Genomic DNA, 21,350 nt, shown 5'->3' with positions numbered 1-21,350 from the left:
GTAGGCAGGATAAGTCCCACCTGCCTCACTGTGATGACCACTCACCCCCCTTCCCAAGGCTGTTAGAATTTGGAAAGAGCTTCCCCCACAGTCAAGAAAGGCCGGACCTCACCGTGACCTGCTCCCTGACTTTCTCGGAGCCTGTCAGGCTGGCCAGATGCGGGCACCATCCCAACACAGGCTTCCCAGCACTCTCACTGGGTCAACAGGGGCTGGGATCAGATAGTGAGTCTCCACTTGACCCAGATTCTCAGTCTTGGTTTCTCTCCCTGGAGAGGTCACACAGCAAGGAATGTCTGCCAACTCCAAGTTGTGCAGAGATCAAGGGAAACTGCTAGCATCTGTAGGATGCTGAGAACCAGCATCTTCTGAGGGGGTAAAGTAGGAGAATTAGCAATTCAAGCATCCTACTTGTGGTGTGGCCCAAGAGCTGTTATGGGATGGGATAAACCAGCTGAGGGGCTGAGGGGTTGTTCCATCAACAGCACCATTATCCTCCACCTGCATTTAAAATCAATGGACAAAGAAGGCAAAGAATAAGACAGATGGAAGCCAAAATATCCCCTGGATTGGAGCCTGTAGCTTAGTGTTAGTGCCAGATGGGCTTGCAAGGTCATGGTCCCTGTGGACCTGGGCCAGTCCTGCCGTGCGGCGGAAGTTAGAGGACTACTCAGGTTAGGATTTACACCATGGAGGAACACACAGAGTCCTGATGCCTGGGGAGAGCTGGCTCCCATGAGAGAGGGGAACAGAAAAGCAGAACTAAGTGCCTAGGTCCTGCGACAAAACTCACCACTGTGGGAAGTCCACCTTCCCCAGTGTAAGGAAAAGTCCAGAGTCTTATAATGGGGCTCCCTCTGCACAGAAAGACTAATCAAGAGTGGGAAAAGCTTCCCTGCTAAGAGGCAGCAAGTGTGGACCCTGATGGCAGGGTTTGATTTGAAGAGAGAGGTTCTCTCCCAGGTCCTGTGCCAGACTCCACCCCACCCAGGGGATCGCGGGTCAGATTGTTTACTGAACACATCTTGGGATAACCAGTGACTATGCATCTGAAGAAAAAAAAAAGGGGAACTAAATTCTGCCCATTTCTCTTTCCTTCTTCTCCTCCACTTAATCCACATTGCTCGGGGCTGAGCATGACCTGACACGATGTCCTTTTGTGGAGAGTTCAAGGTCAGCCATTCCCCCCGGTCACCCCTCACACCCCACAACACCACCCACTCACTCGGGTGGTGGGATCTCCTGGGGACCACAAGTCCTGCATTCTGTTCTGAATTTCAAGACGGTTTTTGTTTGAAAAGAGGTTTCTTTGTGCTTTGCTCAGATAAGGAGTTTGAAGAGACAGAAAAGGAGAAGAGCGCTCTCGAGCAGCACGATGAAAGGCAAATTCTTGATGTTTAGGTCGACAAGATGGAAGCAGGATTGGCTGGTGGCCCAGGAAAATTCCAATCAAGACAATTACATTCTGCCTCCTCCGAGCTCCCCCTGAGTTTCAGCTCACTGCTGCGTGATTCTGTTTCTGGTAGCCTGGCAGATCAGCAGCTGTTAGGAGGCTGCCTCCTGGTCGGCACCTCCAACCTGCTCCCCTCCACTCAGCAGGGGAGGGGCCGCGGGGGCGGGAAGACGCCAGGAGCTTTGCAGAGGAGCTGGGCGGGGGTGGGGGGGTGGCTGCCAGCTGAATGAGGGTGGAGGGGCCCGGACCCTCGCAGTAGGGCCCTCAGTCATTTCAGAACTCCGGTTAAATTCAAATTAGCCAAAGTGCTTTTCCAGGTGATGTCTTCGACACTAGGAGCACACTAATTGCCCCGGCAATTAAAGCAGAGATTTGTTCCCTGCATGGTGAGTGGGATATTTACCTGGGTCTTGGAGCTGCTCCCAAAAAGGAAAGCACCCTGATGGGAGCACAGTGGTGAGAGAGCAGGCCAGTGGTTAGAGGTCAATCTCGAAACCTCCCTGCCTCGGGTGGCTCTGGCTTCAGTAACCTTCATGAAGGCAGCCCCAGGACTCTTTCTCTCCATTGGAGGCCTTCTCTCTGAGCATATCCCTCAGGGCACCAAACTCGGCCTCCAGAGCATTTGGCCAAAGCAGAGGCTCCTGCTGTAATCTGAATGCCCCAGATCTCTCTTGAATGCTGTTATGAGTTGAATTGTGTCCCCTAAAAAAATGTTGGAGTCTTAACCCTCAGTCCCTGTAGATATGACCTTATTTGGAAACAAGGTCTTTGCAGATGACTAAATTAAAGGAGGTCATTAGGGTGGGCCCTAATTCAAGATGACTATGTGTCCTTATAACAAGGGGAAATTCGGACACAGAGGAAGGTACACAGAGAGAAAGCCATGTGAAGATAAAAAGCAGAGATTGGGGTGATTCTTCTATAAGCCAAGGAATGCCTAAGATTGCCAGCGAACCACCACCTTGCCCCAGGCATCCTCATAGCCCCCCCAGCCAAAATATTGAACGAGACTTTTCTAAAGGCTTTGAGGTGGCAGACAACACCGAAAACTGAAAATTTTCATCCAGGCACTTTGCATGTGCGTACTGAACACCCAGCAGATGCCAAGCACTGTTCTAGGCACTGAGGCTCCAGAATAAACAAGATAGACAAGAGCCTAGTCCCTGTGAGTTACATTCCAGTGGGAGAAGAAGCAAAGAAACACACAGGATCCTTCCATCCTGAGCGCTATGCTCAGAAGTGAAAGGGATGCTGGAGAGGAAAGGCTGCATGGGATTGAATCATTCAGAAACACCTCACTGAGGAAGTGAAGTTTTAACCAACACCTAAGTGACCTAAGCCATGTGAGGATCCAGGAAAGAGCCTGCCAGCAAAAGCAGCAGCCAGTGCAAAGGCCCTGGGGTGGGAGTAAGTTTGATGTGTTTCAGGAGTAGAGAAAAGGCAGTACAACTGGAGCACAGTGAATTAGGGTCGAAGTCTTGTGAGACAATGTCTGAGAAACAGAGAGCTGTGCAGGGGACAATCGGGAGTTTATAATAGGAAGCAACAGGCAATTTTTAAGCAGGAGAAATGCTTGGTCTAATTTATGTTTTGGAGACTAGATGTGGCTATTACCAGAATCCACAGCCCCAAGCGTCTCCACAGGGTCCCCCTGGACATCGGTCTTTGCCTTCCCCTGGCTTGCTGACGAATTACAGAGACCAGCCCAGCTCCTACCCCCAGGGAGGGGTGACCTTGAGTCATCCCTCCTAGAGGTCAGGCTTCAAGACCCAGGGGAGGGGCCTGAGTGGCTTAGTCAGTGAAACATCAGATTCTTGATTTCAGCCCAGGTCATGATCTCAGGGTCCTGGGATCAAGCCCCTCGTCAGGCTCCATGCTCAGTGGGGAGTCTGCTTAAGGATTCTTTCTCCCTCTGCCTCTGCCCCCCCCACCCCCGACTGCTCCTGCTCTCTCTCTAAAATAAATAAATCTTTTAAAAAGAGAGAGAGAGACCCAGGGGAGCAAACCATTTCACTCCACCCCATTTCTAAGACCTCTCCCTGTTGCCAGGTGGACTGGGGAGACCTCAGGCCCTGAGGCTGTGACCCAGCCTGTCCAAAAGATGTCACTGGAGGCTCTTGGTGTAACCATGAGAAAGAATTCAAGGACAGACACAATACAGCAATGAGCAGTACAAGCAGGAAAGTTGATTAAAGCAAAAGTACACTCTGGAGACTTGAGAGCGGGCAAGCTTGAGGGAGAGCTGTGTCCACTGGGGTTTGGGTCTCCATGTTTTATTGACAGTTGTTAACAAGGAAGTGGAATATTCATTACTGGGGGCAGGGATTTCTTGGAAGCAGGGTGGTTTCCTGTCACAGCACCCTTAGAGAGGAGATTTTAGTAATGTAGTCTAATGAAAGAATAATGTGAACTTTGGCCTACTTTGTCAGCCATCTTGGGCCTGTCTGGTTTGATCCAGTTTCTTGTGGTTTTGTTCTCCGGTGCTGCCAGGTCAGGTCAGGCCTCTGACTCTCTTGTAGTTGGCCATGACTTCCCCTTTGCTGGCCTCCAGGGATCCTGTAAGAACCTAACTAACTGCCTACTCTAACATTCCCAAGCCCTCATTCCCAGCATTGATCTCTTTTGGCATCACGGACCTGGAAAGCGTCTGGTCCCTTCAGAGACAACACTGCCCCCTATCCACAGTGCGCAGGTCCTAAGGCCAAAAAACTCAAGAAAATCAAAAACCATAGTTTCCAAAGTCTGGAATTTTTAGTTGTGAAGAGCAGTAGGTGGGTACAAGAGTCAACCTAAACCCTAACCCTAACTTCTTTTTTACTCCAATTCCATTCAGGCCACACACCCCACACCAGGTCGGGTCCCTCATCCCAGCCTCTGCTCCTGCATAAGATTGAGTGGCTTAGGGTCCAGCTCAAGCCCATTCTTCCCACCTGCCCCTGTATCCAAGCTCCTCTCTCCATCTGACTCCTCTCTCCATCCACACAGCACGTCCAGAATGCACAGAATCCGGCACGCTAAATCCACACTGAGTAAAGAAACATTTGTCAGAAAAATAAGCTGCAGAGACATAAATCTGCTAAAAGATTCACCTAATTTACATCACTAAACAGAACACTTCTCACTCTGAAGCAGTTGCACTCAGATTGATTCACAGTGTTCCCCTCTTCCCCAAGAACAATCGGTGTATACTTGCCTGGCATTTGCAAATTAGAAGTCTCCTGGAGGTTTTCTCGGAACAAATGGCTGGTCCACGTCAAAGTTAAATTCAAGTTCCAAAGACAAAACTTATTAAAAAATCTTTAAGTAGCAGTTTTTCATGGCTGCACCTTCTTCCCCTGTGAGTTATTTGTGTTGTTTTTGCCAAGAGAAGCCTGAGGACATGACCAGTCCAGGGAGAGAGAATCGGCCCCTCTGGATCGTGGGAGAGACAGTGTGCTGGTGGTTTCTCCTTTGCATGGGAATCTCTGGAGCTCCAGAGAGCAAGCATTGGGGTGGGCCATGTTGTTGGAACTCAGGATAAGCTTCAGAAGCAACAGGGAGTCCTCCCAAGGCTGGGCCCCTGTTTATGCACCAGGCATCACACCACATACTTCACATGCATTGTCCTATCTGTACAATTACTAGGCTATTTTACAGATACAGACATCAAGGCCCAGTGACACCTCACTTGACCAAAGACTTGATCATGGTCCCATTATAATAAGAGACAGAGCTAGGGCTCAGCTTGAGCCCTGATCCCAAAGCCCATATTCTTTCCACTACATCACATCCCCTATGTGTTTACTTAATTTCCTACAAACCTTGCAGCAGTGTCTATGCAGGTAAGTCCGGGGAAGACAGCTGATACTTCAGAATCTTGCAATCAACTGTCTTCTTTTAGCCTGGTGGCCAAATTTGATATTACCGTATTTCATCATAATCACTTAGAAGCTGTCTCTGATTTTTTTCTTGCTGGGGTTTCCCTTACTTAGTTTCAAGCTTACGATAACTGGCTCATTTTTAAATTTCTAGGATACCCCCACATCCATTCAGGAAATATTCTAGAACATTCCCTGAATGGAAATGGAGCAAGTGTAAAGCGTGTTGATAACCAACTCCCACGTAAAAGTCTCCAAACCACCAATGGACCTGGCAGAGCAAAAGCTCAAGGGCAGACCTGAGGTTCAGTCAAAACAGGAGGCAGAGGGTCAGGAGATGTGAGCTCTCAACCCAAAACTTGTTAAACTTCAAGGCACATGACAAATGCACATTATCCCATGTGATTTTGGTGATGACTAACTCTTTTTAGAGATTGACGCCCCCAAGAACCTGCGGGTGGGCTCACACACGGCTACCAGCCTTGACCTCGAGTGGGACAACAGCGAAGCAGAGGTCCAGGAGTACAAGGTTGTGTATAGCACCCTGGCGGGTGAGCAGTACCACGAGCTGCTGGTCCCCAAGAGCATCGGTCCAACCACCAGAGCCACCCTCACAGGTGAGTACACCCTGGCTCCAGGGGCACGTCGGCTCCCCAGTCCACACTCTCACAGCTCTCTCCCCGGTCCACCCAATCCCCATCCAGCCATCGCCAGATCCCACTCATTCAATCTCTCAAGTACCTATCACATGTCTACTGCTCTCCATTATCTGCTGTCACCTGGCCTAAACTACTACTAAGTCTCGTCTTCACCACTGCAAAAAGCCTCCGCATATTCTCTCCTAACCCCCACAATGTCCTCTTCACACCCTCAGTGATCTCTTCAATGATGCTGTCCCATTCTGCACACATTGCAGGGATTTCCCATTGCTCCTGAGATAACCCCCAGCCCTAGTGTGGCCGCATCCCCTGGTCTCCCCTCCCTCCTGCATCCCCTGGTGCTCCCCTTGCTCCAGGACCACAGGTCTGCATCAGACAGTTCCTCAAACACCTTTTCCCTGCTGTCATGGGGCTTGGCGCATGCCGTTCCCACTGCCTGTCAGGCTCTCCAACTACCCTCTTCACCCAGTTATGCCTGCTTCCCTGGTTCACTTGTCACTTCCTGGGGAGACTATGTAGTCCCCAGGTGAGGTCAGGTCATCCTGTCCCGCTGCCTCATCTCTCTGGTGACCACTATCCTCACAGCGCTGCTCAAGTTATCACTGTACGCTTTTGGGTATGATTATTCCATTGTCAGTGTCCGCCCTAAATCTAAAGCTCTATGAATGAGACCATATTTAATTTTGCTCATTATTGTCTCCCCAGTGTCCAGAGAACTGTCTAACACTAGGTCCTAGATAAGTGATGGAAGGATGGATGGATGGATGGATGGATGGATGGATGGATGGATGGAAGGATGGATGAAAGAAAGTGCAAACATTCACTATGGGGGCATAGACTACAAGATAGGGTAAGAGCCTGCTCATGCCTATACACCCCATAAAGAGTTTGAGTTTATTCTTGAGAGCAATGGGGAGTCATTGAGGGATTTTAAGGAAGGTGATGTAATGATCCATATATGCAGCTGCTGCATGGAGAGCGGGGGGAGGGGGACAAGGTCAGGGGCAGAGATAGGTCAGGTGGCTCTGCTGGAATCAAAGGGTGAGCTGGTGATGGCACAAACGAAGTCAAGACCCTAGGTCACCATGCCACATGGCTGGGGAGCACTCTCTCTCCCCATGGGGATGTGGGCCCCAGCCAATGCTCCTCCCTGGCCCTTAGACACACCCATCCAGGAAAACCTGCCCGCTGGACTTGATTGAAATGTGGGCCATGGTTTCCAGGTGAAGGAGACGGTGCAAAGCAGCTGCCCAGGGGCCGGAAGTGTGCTCACAGAGACACTGTTTAACTTGTGTCTTGGCTTCCTGCAAAAGCATTTACCATCTTAGTAGACAAGGGACACATAGCACAGAGTGCACACAGTAAACAAGGGCAGTATCATCAAAGTTGCTTTCCTCCCAGATTGCCTTGCAAAATGAGGCCAGTTAAAGTAAATATAATAAATGCTTTTTCCAGACAGACGCACTCCTAGAAGCCCAGCAAGGAGATGGAAAGATATGCTGACCAAACAGGTTAATGGGGGTGAATTAAACATAGCAGGAACACACCAGCTGGCGTAAAGCCCTCTACAGAGAGATGGAGACATTCACAAAGATTAAGCTAAAAAAAAAAAAAAACTGAAATGATGCAGGAGGGAACTGAGTCTAAATGCAGCCCGTCGCTGCCTAGAGCCGCAGGCTAATTTGGCAATTAGCAATTTACAAAAATGATGGCTAGTTGTTCAGAGGGAGAATATGCCATAAAATCATGAGTGGTATAGAGAAGACTCCAGACACATCCTCGTTATTATTTCCCACGGCTGGCAAAGAAGATTCTACTTTCATTCATCATCTGCCTTATTCCGGGCACCCTCACGTAATCTTTGCAATGACCTCGTGACAGATGTTACCATCCCCACTTTATGGATGAGGAAATCGAGGCTCAGAGAGTTCGGAAACTTGCCCAAGCTCACAAAGCCAGCAAGGGGCACAGCTGTGGCTCAAAGGCAGCTCTTTGGAGACTTGCCAAAAACCTCCCATTGCATGGCTACTGGTACTAAAGAACTGAAATGCAAAGGACGGTCAAGACATAAATGCTGTAGACTTACACGGAATGGAAAAATTATTACTGAGGAGTGGGCTTAGCTAGGTCAATTTTTTGATCAGAGTCAGGCTTGTGAAATAAAACTATAAATATATATTACACATAATTATCCTGGGGAGCTCACTGCTGGGGAGATTTATAAAGGCAAATAGCTTTATGTGATTTAAGAAGGAATTATAGGCATGTAAGGAAATCAAGTGTGTCTGTACTTGCTGAGATGCGAATTACAAGGGTTGTTGGCTCTCTTGCTGTGGTGTCTAGGGGAAGAGAAGAACCAACCACGCAGGAGGGAAGGCAAAAGGTGGGAGACGTTTGATCCCAGCTCTAGATAACTTGTGTTCTTTCCCTCACTCCCCAACTTGGACCCTAAAGAGGAGAGTTTTTCAGCCTCTGAGGCCTGTGTTGTGTTATGTTTTGTTTTGTTTTCTGGCTCCAAAGAAGTCATTTGTTTGCATGTATAAAGCAAGACCCTGGCCACCGGGTGGGAAGGGCACTTCAGGCTCACCTGTAGCACTTCATCCCTGGCCAGAAAGAGAATGTAGATACCTCCCACTCTCCCCATCTGAACTTTTCCTATCTCCTAGTCAAGAACAACTGGGGAACCTACAGATACAGAGAACAGATTGGGGATTGTCAGGAGGTGGGCAAAGTGGGTGAGGGCGGTCAGAGGCACAAACTTCCAGTTATTAAATAAGTCATGGGGATGCAGTGTACAGCGTGGGGACCACAGTTAATAATACTCGACTGTGTATATGAATGCTGCTAAGAAAGCAAATCTTAAAAATTCTCATCAAAAGAAAATATTGGAACTCTATGTGGTGATGGATGTTAACTAGACTTATTTTGGTGACCATTTCCTATACTAATATTGAATTGTTATGTTGTACACATGAAACTAATGCTTTATGTCAATTTTTATCTCAATGTTTTTAAAAAGAGAAAGAAAAATAATAATAATTGAGACTCCTAGCATAAGGTCCCTTTGTGTCTTGCCTGTTTTATTTGAATGCTTTGTTCTGTGGTACTTGTTAAGAGCCAGGACTTTGGACCCTGCATCCAGGCACAGCCACTTCCTGTGTGATTTGGGATAACCGACTTAACCTTTCTAAGCCTCTGTTTTGTCTTCTATAAAACGGGAATAACACCACTTAGCTCGTAGTGTCATGATGAGGCTGATAAGGCTTTAATGAGATCATGTGTTTAATAAGAGTAAAGTAGTACTTCTCACATAGCAAACTCCATATGTGGCTGATGATGGTGATGACATGGAGGAGGAAGAGGTCTGTGAACTAATGGCGGGGTTAGGACTTCCTGTAATGGGTGTAGCACAGAGCAGGAAATGTGCCTCTCACAGAGGGGTGTGGGCACCAGCAGCAAGGCATCACGGGGAGGGGGTTTACCCTCTCCCCCCTCCCAGATCTTCCCAATCAGAGCCTGCATTCTAGAAGACCCCCAGGGGATTTAGGTGCCCATTAGTGGGTGAGAAGTGCTCATTCAGTGGCTTCTGAAGTTGCCCACTCAGGTTTGAGACTAACTTGGGAAATGTGCATTTGGGGCAAATTTCTTCAACGTCCCATGCTCCCATTTCCTGGTCCAAAGGACATAGTGTCTTTCTCCTGGGGTTGTTGGGAGGATGAAATGAAGTCACACATATCTACATATACCAGCACTGTATGAAGACTGGTTCCTGGAGAACATCCAACAGCCATTTGACCGTCTCTGGTTTTGAATCCCCACTAAGCTCAGACTGGATCCTCAGCAAGCTGGCCTCTGCCCAGGACAAGTTCACACTCCCATTCCTCTCTTGGCTGGCTCTAAGCCCCGCCATCCTGTGGCATCTGTACTTGCTGCTCCCGGAAGAAGCCCTCATCTTCACAGCCACCATTTCCCCTCCACCGTGGGCCACCGGCGCTCGCAGACTCTCAGCGCCTTTGAGTCAGGCAGAGGGCTCGCAGCACGCAGCCTCCAGCAGAGCCTGCCCCCCTCACATCCCTCCTCCTGGGCAGCACAGAGGACAGGCTCAGGCACAAAATGCCAAGCATTTCTCTTCCATTATTCTCTCCACTCGATGCCCAGAGAATTCCCTTGGGAGTATGAATTTGGTTCTGAACCACAGACTCGGTGTCTGCAATGATTTTTTTTTTCTTTGCTCCGGTGGCTTCTGTGTCCTTAATGATAACATTTTTAGGCTCAGCCTCTCCCCCGGGATGATGTGTGCTTGGCCTGTGTACCAGACCCGGAGTCCCAGAGGGGTCCTGAGTGTTAGATATTTTATGGGCACATCAAGGGACCTTGAGGTTAGAATGGGTAGCACTTAACCAGGGACGGACACCACCACTGTTTTTTGGTTAACAGTGGAAAATAACACACCCTGTAGAAAACTCTGAGTGGAAGAGGGGGGAGATGTGGGTGACTCTGAGGAAAGAAGGAGATTCTCCTTTCCTTGACTGGAATTTGCTCAAAAAATCCTGCCTCAGACCCATGCAAATGAGAAATACTGCTCTTTTTCTGAGGTGACCCCTCTCTAGCTGTCCTCAGAAAGGCCTGCGGCTTCAGTGCTTTGCCAAGAGGGAAAAGGGGTTTGTCCTCAGCTAACTACACGTTCTTGCCTGGTGCCCCCCCATGAATGGGCGCCCACACTTGAGGAGCCCTGTGACCAAGAGAAAGGTCAAAGGAGCTAGTCCCTATGAGTATGTGAGCATGGGCTCTAACCCAGCCCCCCAGAGCCAGTTCATCACAGCCCTGAGCAACCCCCTGGGGTGTCTGCCTACGAGCCTCCTGATGGCACTTCCCACCCAACTGCCCCTCTCTGCCTCGTGACTAACTCCATCCCCAGGCCACAGACTGCCAATCAGATAAATCATCCACCAGGCTTAGGAAACCCTTGAAGATTCCCACAGACATCACGGTACAACACAGGATTGCAAGAAAACAAAGACGCACAGCCAGACACACATGACACACTCACACACACAGGCACACATTCACACACACGCACAAGGCTGACACTGCAAGTCGGGCGTATGAGGGACCACTTTCAAGGCCACTGGTTTTGCCGGGGACTTGGAACAGTAGCCTCTACCCAAAACCACATTTTCTCCTGGGGCTTAAATGAGGGTCTAAGGGTGAGAAGGTGGGTTCCTCCAGGTGCAAAGGTAGATGTGCTTGTCCACAGGAGGATTTTCCATGAAGAAATCTGAGCCTCCCAGGGACGTCCAGCTGGCAAACCAGTGCTGACCAAGGCACTTGATGTTCACTTCACCCTGTCTGCACTCCCTGATGTGCCAGGGCACAAACACCAGACCAAGTGCCAGACCTTCAACTCCCTGAGGCTCTTCTGAGGAGGAGTAGGAGGAGTCGGGCAATGGGCCCGTGGCCTGGGCCAGACTGTGCTCAGCCTCCTTCAGGTGAAGTCACAGTGACCCCAAGTGGCCACTTTGGTAAGGCGCCCTCTGAACAAGGTGCCACCTTTCAGGGGCCAGAAAGTGGGAAGTGGGCTGCAGAGACCCAAGAAGAGAAAGGGCAGAAGCCTCCACATCCCTCCTCCTCACAGAGCTGGTGCATAAGAGCATCTGTCCCCTTATTTGTGTTAAAGGACTGGGACCAGGGAACCAGGAGAAAACCAGGTGGGAATTTTTCATCTCCAGCTTTGGCTTCTTCAGCAGGAAGTGCTTGTTCACAGTGAAGACCCAGAGATGGGATGTTCCTGTAAGACAGGAGGTGATGAGCCATGTTTCTTATTAATCTCATTCGCAACAAGAGAGTTGTATTGAAGAATGTTCCTTAGTATTGTTATTATTATTTTAATATAGGTTTGTGGGGCCAGTCCTTAAAGACAGCACACTCAAAAAGCAGGTAGATGGCCTCCAAAGCCTGATTCATTCAGGTAACCCTGGAGAAGCATCTACCATCACCTAGGAAAATAAGGATGGGGAGCCTGGGAGCTTAGACCCCCATTATATTAAAAAGTAGATTGTTGCCCATCTGGTGTGATTTCAGGGGTTCTCAGAAGATCTTCTGTTGTCTCCAAATATTTCCCAACTATGAAATCTCTAGTACAAAAATTCTACTGCTGAACTTTTGCTGTCAGGGGCCCTACATTAGCTCCCTGGTTTTCATGAATTATTTCACCAGGTCCCCCTTTGCATCTATTATTCCTTCTGCCTGTGATGCCCTTTCTCTACCTAAATACCTCTGATCCTTCAAAACCCAGTTGAGACATCCCCTCATAAGTCTTCCCAGTGGTCCCAGCACCCTGGCTACACTGCTTCTGTGCATGATATATTCCTTTCACTATGCTATGCACTGAATTACATAAAAAAATCAAACCCCTTGACCCAAGACCTAAGAGTCTAGTGAGGAGACCGACATGAAAACTAAAGTAACAGTATAGTCACATGACTGCTGTAAAAACTGAGAGATGGTCTACAAACTCTTTGGGCACAGAGGGTCTTCAGGTTGCCCCTCCCTTTGAGAGCAGGTGTCCTGTAAATGCACTAACCCTCGCCCCAGTTTGGAAGAATGGAGGTTTAAAGTTCTCGGGAGACGAGCCCAGGGATTTGGAGATGGAAAGGTCCCTATTTCTATGGGTCCACCTGAATCCCAGGGGTCTTATTCATGTTTTTTGGCTGGGAAGAGGGAGCAATCTCAGCTGCTTGGGCCTGCTTCCCCCCACGACTTCCCTGCCAGCAGCAGGAAGCTAGAAGAATAAGTCTCCTAAATAGGGGGAAGTGAGTCATTCTACTTTCATCACCCACGGTCCTTGCAGTGCAGGGAAGAATTTGCTCATTCCTGTTGTTCTTCAGCTCTAATTAATCTCTTCCTGCTCCCGTGTCCCATCCTGCCCACCAGAGCATTCCATATCTCCTTCCCTCTACCTTTCCTAATCTTGGCTAGCTTTCAAGGTTCAACTCGAGTCACTTCTCTAGAAAGCTTCCCCTGGTCACTACTGCCCATGCTGATCTCATCCCTTTCCTTAGCTAGCAAGCCTTGGTGTAGTGCCAAATTCCTCAAATTCCAATCTGCTACTCCACTCCCCTCCACTCCACGAGCCTGTAAGATTCTTAGGGACAGGGACAATGCTATGATAGTTCAGAAAAAAATAAAGGACTTGAGTTCCAAAGCCAGTTTTATTGTCTATTAGCCTCACGACCTCAGTCAAGGAATGGACTTCTCCAAGCCTCTATTTGTTCATCAGTAATGCCCGCCCAGCAGAGCTGCAGGGGAATTAAACGAGATAATAGGTACAGTCTTTAAGAAACTATAGCTAATATTAGGACTCTTGACCATCAGACACTCAAAAAAATTGCCTTCAATTTTTATCCCTCCTTTCTTCCCTCCCTATTCTTCTACATTACCTACTGCATGCAGCTCAGTGCTTGGCATATTATGGGTGCTCAATAAATAATTTCCTCCTTCAGTACAGATTTCTTTTTATGTCATTAAAGGAAGGGTAAGGGTGATGTCCATTCAGCTCACCCGGCACAAAGGAAGTCCTCAGTAATGTTTGGTGAGTGAATGAACTGCGTGCTTTGGGAGTTCAGAGAAGAATGGGTGTGCCATGAAAGAGTTGAGAAAAGCATCAGCCTCCAAGCTGAACAAAGGAAGTTCTATAAAGCATGGAGAGTGGTGGTTTCCTATGGGATGAATTTTCTGAGCTATTATGAAGCAAGGCAACAGAGCCATTCATGTGCCACCACTTTCAGAAGGTGGATGGAAAGATAAAGGGAGCATTGATGGAGAGCAATGGGGTCTTTAAAAAGTGAGAAATCCCTAGGAGTCCACAGAATGCTGATGTATAAGTGTGCTGGATGTGCCTCCAATACACATTTTCTTTTCCAGCAGAACTGCATTTTACCTGCTAGCAAAGAGCAACAATTCACTTGTAGCACAGGAAGAAAGCTACAGAAAATCAAAGGGAAGTAGCAGGCAGGAACCCATAAACGAGTCCCACTTTCCCATCCCCTAGACAGAAAGCCTGGGACGAGAGTACTTTAAATTCTGCTCTGCCGTTTCCTGGGAAAAGATGATTCCACTGTAAATTATTGAACATTTCATTTAAGCTTCATAAATAAGAAACCCAGATGAAAACATTACATGTTAGATCCGTTTGGCAACATATAATTTCTGTCTTACTCCCTCGATCTGTCACCCATCATCTACGTCAGAGAATTTCTACTTCATTACAGGCAATTGCAGGTTCCAATCAGATGCCTAAAAAAAGTAGTTTATGTCCCAAAGGTAATCTAATTTCTCCAACCAAGGATGTACCTGGGGCTCGTCGAACATATTGACAGAGATAAATGTGTGCTTGGAATGGCTCTGGGGGTGTTACAATCACCCACTAAATCTAGTGACAGGTACTCCACCCAGCCAGGGATCCGGCTCTTCACTGACAGGTGGACTCCCTGAATCACTGATTTCGTTGGAGCCAACAGGGTAAGCCTCAGCAAACTGATGACAGGTGTGCCGAGGACTACCTTGGACCTGCCTGGGGCACACAAAAAAAGACTCAAGATCTTGGAATAGTCCTCTGAGCAAGATAATAATGATATTGGCTACTATCAGGACGGGCCAGGCACTGTACTTCATTTCATCCTCATGATGACCCTCCGAGATACACACCATTGCTCTTCCCATTCTACAGAAACTGAAGCTCAAAGATATCAAGTATCAAAGTTAACACCAGTAGAAAGTGGCCGAGCCTGAATGTTAATGTAAGCACCACAGACCTCAAAGTCTGTCAGACTACAAACTTGACCTCCACTGGTGTTGACATTTTAGAGAAAGAACGAAGGGTTGAGAAGTGGATGGAGCTGGTTTGAGAAAGACAAAAGAGGGCTGGTTCTAATGCACTCCTTCAAGGGAGCCTGGTCAGTAAGGCCTGGTGGTTCTGCCATACTCAAGCATGGAGGGATTTATTGCATCAACTGTACTAAAGCTATACTGAGGAGGTGGGTACAGAACCCTCTGGCTACCATGCAGCATTCCCCTTCATTAAACCAAGCCATTTGTGGGGCACGTGGTGAGGGGGTGCAGTCAGTCAAGCATCCGACTCTTGGTTTCAGCTCAGGTCGTGATCTTAAGGTCATGATCTCAGGGTTCTGAGATTGAGCCTCACGTCAGACTCTGTGCTCAGCGGGAAGTCTGCTTAAGATGCTCTCTCTCCCTCTCCCTCTGCCCCTCCCCACACACACTCTCTCTCTAAAATAAATGATAAATCTTTAAAAAATAAAAAGCCGTTTGTTAAGGAAAGTTTGCTCGATGCATTTCCTGTCAAAATCATTCCTATTACCTCAGGGATCCAGGGGAAGTCATAGCTGCTCAGGGGAAGCGATGACATTGGGGGCAGGGTGGAACATTCCATTCCCCCTAAAAGCCCTGAATCTTTGCTTAGTTTCTTTTTATAATATAATGGTGTACTGGTTTGAATAGTGCCCCCCCAAATTCATGTCCAACTGGAACCTGTGAATGTGACCTTATTTGGAAACAGGGTCTTTACAGATGAAATCAAATTAAAAAGAGGTCAAAACAGATTGGGTGGGCCCTAAATGCAATGTGACCAGTGTCTTCATAAGAAGGGAGAAGACACAGACATACAGGGAGAATGCCATAGGCTACAGACTGAATGTTTGTGTCACCCCAAAATTCATATGTTGGAAACCTCATTCCCAATGTAATATTAACTGATAGGGTCTTTGGGAGATGATTAAATCATGAGCAAGGAACCCTCATGAATGGGATTGGTGCCCTTATAAAAGAGAGACCCCAGAGAGTTCTCTTGTTCTTTTCACTGTGTGGGAATACAGCAAGAAGATAGCCATCTATGAATCAGGAAGTGAGGTCTCATCCTATGTCAGATCTATTGGTACCCTGATCTTGGACTTCTCAGTCTCCAGAACTGTGGGAAATAAATGTGGTTTAAGCCACCCAGTCTATGGCCATTGGTGGCAGCAGCCTGAGCTGACTAAGACACCATGTGACAACAGAGGCAGAGCCTGGAATGATGCAGCTACAAGTGAGGGAAGCCCTGGATGGCCGGCGACCACCAGAAGCTGGAAGAGGCAAGGAAAGATTCTCCCCCTTAGAGCCTCTGGAAGGATCCCTGCCCATCAACACCTTGATTTGGGCCCTCTAGACTCTAGAACTGGGGGAGAATAAATTTCTGTTGTTGTAAGCCACCCTGTTGTCATCATTTGTCATGGCAGCCACAAGAAACTAATGCAGATGAAGAAAAGACTCCCTATCCCACTCCTCAGGTTGTGGTGAGGGTCAAATCACATTCAGGTATTTTGAAAAGAACATATGTTATATAAATGCAGAATAGCATGATCATCAAGCCAGGGCTCTTGTGGGCCCACACAGAGCCCCCCTCCCACAAATGCCTACCAGAAGCACTCAGACTCATCACGGGGGGCTGCATAGGTAATGATTTGATCTTGTATTTTTCTACAGTCCCACTTCTAGTAAACAAGGGCAAATTTGATGCTTGTTTGATGCTAGAATAATGGCCTCCAAAGATGTCCAAGTTCTAATCCCAGGAACACATGACTCTGTCATTTTCCATGGCAAAAAGGAATTTGTAGATGTGATTAAGTTATACAGGTGGAGCCAATGTAAGAAGAAGGGCTCAGTCGGTTAAGTGTCTGCCTTCAGCTCAGGTCATGATCCCAAAGTCCTGGGATTGAGTCCTGCATCGGGCTTCTTGCTCAGTGGGGATCCTGCTTCTCCCTCTGCCTGTCGCTCCTCCAGCTTGTGCTCTCTCCGCTCTCTGTCTGTGTCTGACAAATAAAATCTTAAAAAAAAAAAAGATGGATACAGGAAGATCACTCAGAGTAGAAGATTGGGCAATGGACACAGAGGTTGGAGAGATAAACAGGCTTGAAAATGCGGTGCTTTGGCTTTGAAGATGGATTAAGGAACCGCAAGCCAAGGGATGCAGGAAGCCCATAGAGGATGGAAAAGGCAAAGAAATGATTTCTCCCCCAGAGCCTCCAGAGGCTGCGACCCTGCTGAACCATTTAGACTTCAGACCTGCTGAACGCTGAACTGCACAATAATAGACTTATGTTGTTTTGAGCCACTAAATTATGGTAATTTGTTATAGCAGCAATAGGAATTTAATATGCTGGTCAAACCACTTTGTCTGAAAATGAATGTGGGAGAGAGTATGGAAACACCCCCAATAATTACAGATATCCTGGGAGGCTCCCAGTGATTCTTTGTATTAAACCCCCAAAGGATTTCCCCAAAGAAGCTTATATCCTTTAGTTGGACAATTTTTGCATCTTTTCCATCTGCCGCAGTCCCCATCCTAAGATTGAATCCATAACTTCAAATCCTAAGATTGAATCCATAACTTCAAGTACCCTGGGATCTGAATTACCGACCTTGGTAGGGAACCCACAGCCACAGGGCTTCTGCCTGTCCCTACATTAAAGGCCTGATAGTCTGTGCTCAGAAAGCAGTGTTGCTCCCTAGAAGGGATCCTGGAGTCCCCTTATGGTTTCAGTCCTTTAAAAGGTGCAGTTGATGTTCACACACAATGTTCAAGAAATGCTTTAAAGGCCCATGTCCACACAATCCTTCAATTCACAGCTTATACAAGAACTCCCTTCACCAGTTGTAGCCAACCTGAGACTCTAAGTAACACGGGGAGACCTTCCACAGGAGAGCACATTTCTGAAAGTCACCAACAAGGGCAGCCTCACTGCCTTTCCAAGGTCAGCAGCAAGAAGGAAGCTCTGCACTGAGCAATTCATCCTGTTAACTTGGTATGGATTTCCTAAGTGGTGAAATTGGGATTTCGTACTAGGTAAAATTAGGAGGAGATTCAGGAAGGACTAAACATAAGATAGGAACAGGAATCTAAGCTCATTTGCTTCCCTCCTTTCTGCCTTCCCCACCACTGACACACACATGGAATAATGTTTGTTTCTGCATCTACTGACAGATCTGGTGCCTGGCACTGAGTATGGAGTTGGAATATCTGCTGTCATGAACTCACAGCAAAGTGTACCAGCCACCATGAATGCCAGGACTGGTGAGTAGGAGGATTGGTGCAGAAGAAGACCAGGATACTCTGTAGGCCTAAGAAGCCATGGAGGCTTGTCCTGGCAAGGCTTAGTCAGAAGGCAATGCCCCTTAATGAACAGGTCCCTGGATGACAGTTATCAGCCTAGAAACAACGTCTACCTGCAGATCTCTGATCTCTGTGCCTAACCTCTGACATCAACATGCAGGATAGTCTCCTTCTCTTCCCCACAGATCTATGCACATCTCCCATGGTCTGAAGGGCCTGCCCACAGAGGTAGAAAATTCCAAATCGGTTAGTGTCATAACAGGTCCTATTTCTTTCTAGACCACCCCAGAACAGGCAGAATGTGATGTCCCTCACCATGCATGACAGAAGCCCTCAGAAAGGCCACAAGGATAAAGGTTTAGATTTGGAAACAACCCATTAAATCTAAGGACAATGGAAAAGTCCACCTGAGACCCTTGTTATTCTGGATCCAGAAGATTTGCTTCCAAATTCTGGGTAAATTTCAAAGTCACTCTATTACCTTAGGTACAGGCAGCCTGGACTGAGCTGGGGATTTTGAACCATTCCCTGTCCCAAGGCTCATTCTAGTATAGAAAACTTCTCTAGAGAACCACAAGGACATGGGTCCCCAGGAGTTCTCAGACTTGTACACCCATGGCCAGGTCAATCAAAATGGCCTCAGGAACAGGGATAGCTACTGTTGCCAGGGATGGCATATCCTTACTTAATGGTGGCTTCTATTTTACCCTGGTTGGCTTGCTGAAAAAGACTGTGAGAAAAATGAGTATGGAGAGCTTGACAACCAGCAGCCAGCTTTGTCCCAGAGGTGAATTATTCTAGTGGTGTTGGACCTACTAATGCTTTTATGCAAATTGTCCATCTATATACCAAGCCCTTGGCCATCTTTCAAAGAGAAGGTGCTCAAAAAAATGTGAGATAATTGTCAGCAATGAGAACCTAATCATCGTGGTCAACAGGCCTGCTGATAGCTTAGAAATCCACAGGGAGGTCCAATTCCAATAAATACTGGCCGATCTATGGAACTTGTGTAAAATAAGCCACTTATGTTGATCCACAGAACTTGACAGTCCCCGAGACCTTATGGTGACAGCCTCCTCGGAAACTTCCATCTCTCTCATCTGGACCAAGGCCAGCGGCCCCATTGATCACTACCGAATTACTTTTACCCCTTCCTCCGGGATTGCCTCAGAAGTCACTGTGCCTAAGGACAGGACCTCATACACACTGACAGATCTAGAGCCTGGAGCAGAGTACATCATTTCAATCACTGCTGAAAGGGGTCGGCAGCAAAGCTTCGAGTCCACCGTGGATGCCTTCACAGGTACCAGGATAGCAGAAATTCCAAATGGGTTCAGGGATTAATGGATCTTTGTACAAGAAGGTCATCTAGGCAACCCACTCTTTGAATACCCCATTTTGTTTAGAGAAGGTGGAATGTGGGTAGAGAAAGAAGAGATAGAGGAGAAATTAATAAATATATCAAGATGGAATGGTTGGAAATAAGGGGGAGAGATGAGCAAAGCTACTTACATGCCAGAAAATTTGTATCTGGTTTTCTACGGCCTGGACAAAGGGGTTGATTCTGTTCATCTTCCCCTGCCTGCACTAAATCAGTGGGCATTCAGAGGATCCAGGCAATCATGTTAAATTTCTCCCAGGATAAAGATTTTAAATCCTGGGTGAGTATTATGAATAACTCACAGAGGTTTTACCCTGCTGAGGGCATTCATTTTTCAGTATGTGGCTTGGAGAAAAGAGAGTGGACAGGACTGGAGAGTGAGAAGGTGGAAGCTGTGAGTCAGCAAGTGAAGGTGTAGTCCTAGTTTACAAGGAAAACAGATTGCTTCAGTCAGTTGGCTCTTCTAGCCCAGGGTCCCACACCTCACATATGTTTCAGAACCATCATCTCCTCTGCTTTGCAGGCTTCCGCCCCATCTCCCATTTGCACTTTTCTCACGTGACCTCCTCCAGCGTAAACATAACCTGGAGTGACCCATCCCCTCCAGCAGACAGACTCATTCTGAACTACAGCCCTCGGGATGAAGAAGAAGAGATGACAGAGGTCTCCCTGGATGCTACCAAGAGGCATACTGTCCTGATGGGTCTGCAGCCGGCCACTGAGTACATTGTGAACCTGGTGGCAGTCCACGGCACGGTGACCTCTGAGCCCATTGTGGGCTCCATCACCACAGGTGAGGCTGGAGGACTTGACAGTAGGTGGTGAAGGGAGTTCCTACGAGGTCTTTAACAAGTCAATGAAATTTACAAAGAGAAATCCCCAAGTCGTAGGGGACTGCCTCACTTGGCTAGAGAGGGTTGCACAAAATGTATAAGATGGGAAACTTCCTTTTGGAAGGTAGGATGGACTCAATGTCTTGAGGAGGCCCGGGTTTGAATGCATTGGTCCAGAGGTTCTCACACTACCAGCCTGAAGAGAGCTAACCTCCAAGAGGAAAACCCATCTCTTGACTGCTCAGTAAGGTCACTCATACAAATGATGCTTCCTCAAAATTATATGGGACCAGCACGCAACTATGTGCGAACCTGAGACAGAAAATGGGGTTGATTTTCATGTTGTTTGGAAAACACAGCACCCTGAGATGAATTGGATCATTCTTGTCTCATCATTCTCAGATACAATCCCAGATATAAGTGTGCATGTGGGTGAAGACGTGTATTTTTCTGGTTTCCTACATACTAACTAACAAGAACTTACAAACTGGACAAGTGGATTAAGCACTAGTTGGTTTCAACCCTGGGATCCCCCAGTAGTCAAAAAAATGAAGTATCCAGTACAGATGAAATGCAATTTAGGAAAGTGGATTTGTTTTGGACTTGTGCTCTGAAATCCCTCTAGACTCAATAGGCAGTTTTTCCAAATTGAACCGTAGGTGGCTGCTAAAAAAATAAGAGAAACAGTTGGGTTTGTCCAAGAGAAGTTGCTCCAGAGAAAACGGCCATGTTACTCCCAGTTCAAAGCAAAACATATGAACTTAAAGGAAGTTTCCCAGTTGGCATTCACACACAGGTAGTAGTTGTTGCACAGCACAGAGCTTGCCAACTTGACTTCATGTTGTTCAAATATTCCCCATGAACATGGTTTTAGCCAATAACTCTGAGGTTTCATGTGAAACTTTGGCCTGAGCACGGCTTTAAGGATGCTCTAGTATAAAGATCTTGTCTGCCTCTGCAACACTATTAGCTCTTGGTCCACATGAAACCAAGGATAGGAATTG

At 47.5% G+C, this 21,350-nt stretch overlaps 1 protein-coding gene across 6 annotated transcripts in view; it reads left to right on the top strand.

Annotated features, from left to right (window-relative positions):
• The window catches only part of TNR (tenascin R), a 432,595-nt gene that overhangs the window by 366,930 nt on the left and 44,315 nt on the right, over positions 1–21,350 (top strand). For all 6 annotated transcript variants that reach the window (XR_012380546.1, XR_012380545.1, XM_073900051.1 and 3 more), the window contains 4 exons: positions 5,742–5,927; positions 18,004–18,093; positions 19,172–19,435; positions 20,037–20,306. Coding sequence is in view for 4 of the 6 variants with exons in the window: in XM_073900051.1 (XP_073756152.1) it covers positions 5,742–5,927; positions 18,004–18,093; positions 19,172–19,435; positions 20,037–20,306 (810 nt within the window). In the remaining 2 variants the exon portion in view is untranslated. The remainder of the gene's footprint in view (positions 1–5,741; positions 5,928–18,003; positions 18,094–19,171; positions 19,436–20,036; positions 20,307–21,350) is intronic.

Source organism: Callorhinus ursinus, unplaced genomic scaffold (assembly GCF_003265705.2).
Source record: "Callorhinus ursinus isolate GAN/ISIS: 27379988/994484 unplaced genomic scaffold, GSC_fseal_2.0 scaffold13, whole genome shotgun sequence".
Lineage (NCBI taxonomy): Eukaryota > Metazoa > Chordata > Mammalia > Carnivora > Otariidae > Callorhinus > Callorhinus ursinus.
This window is presented reverse-complemented; position numbering and strand designations above follow the sequence as displayed.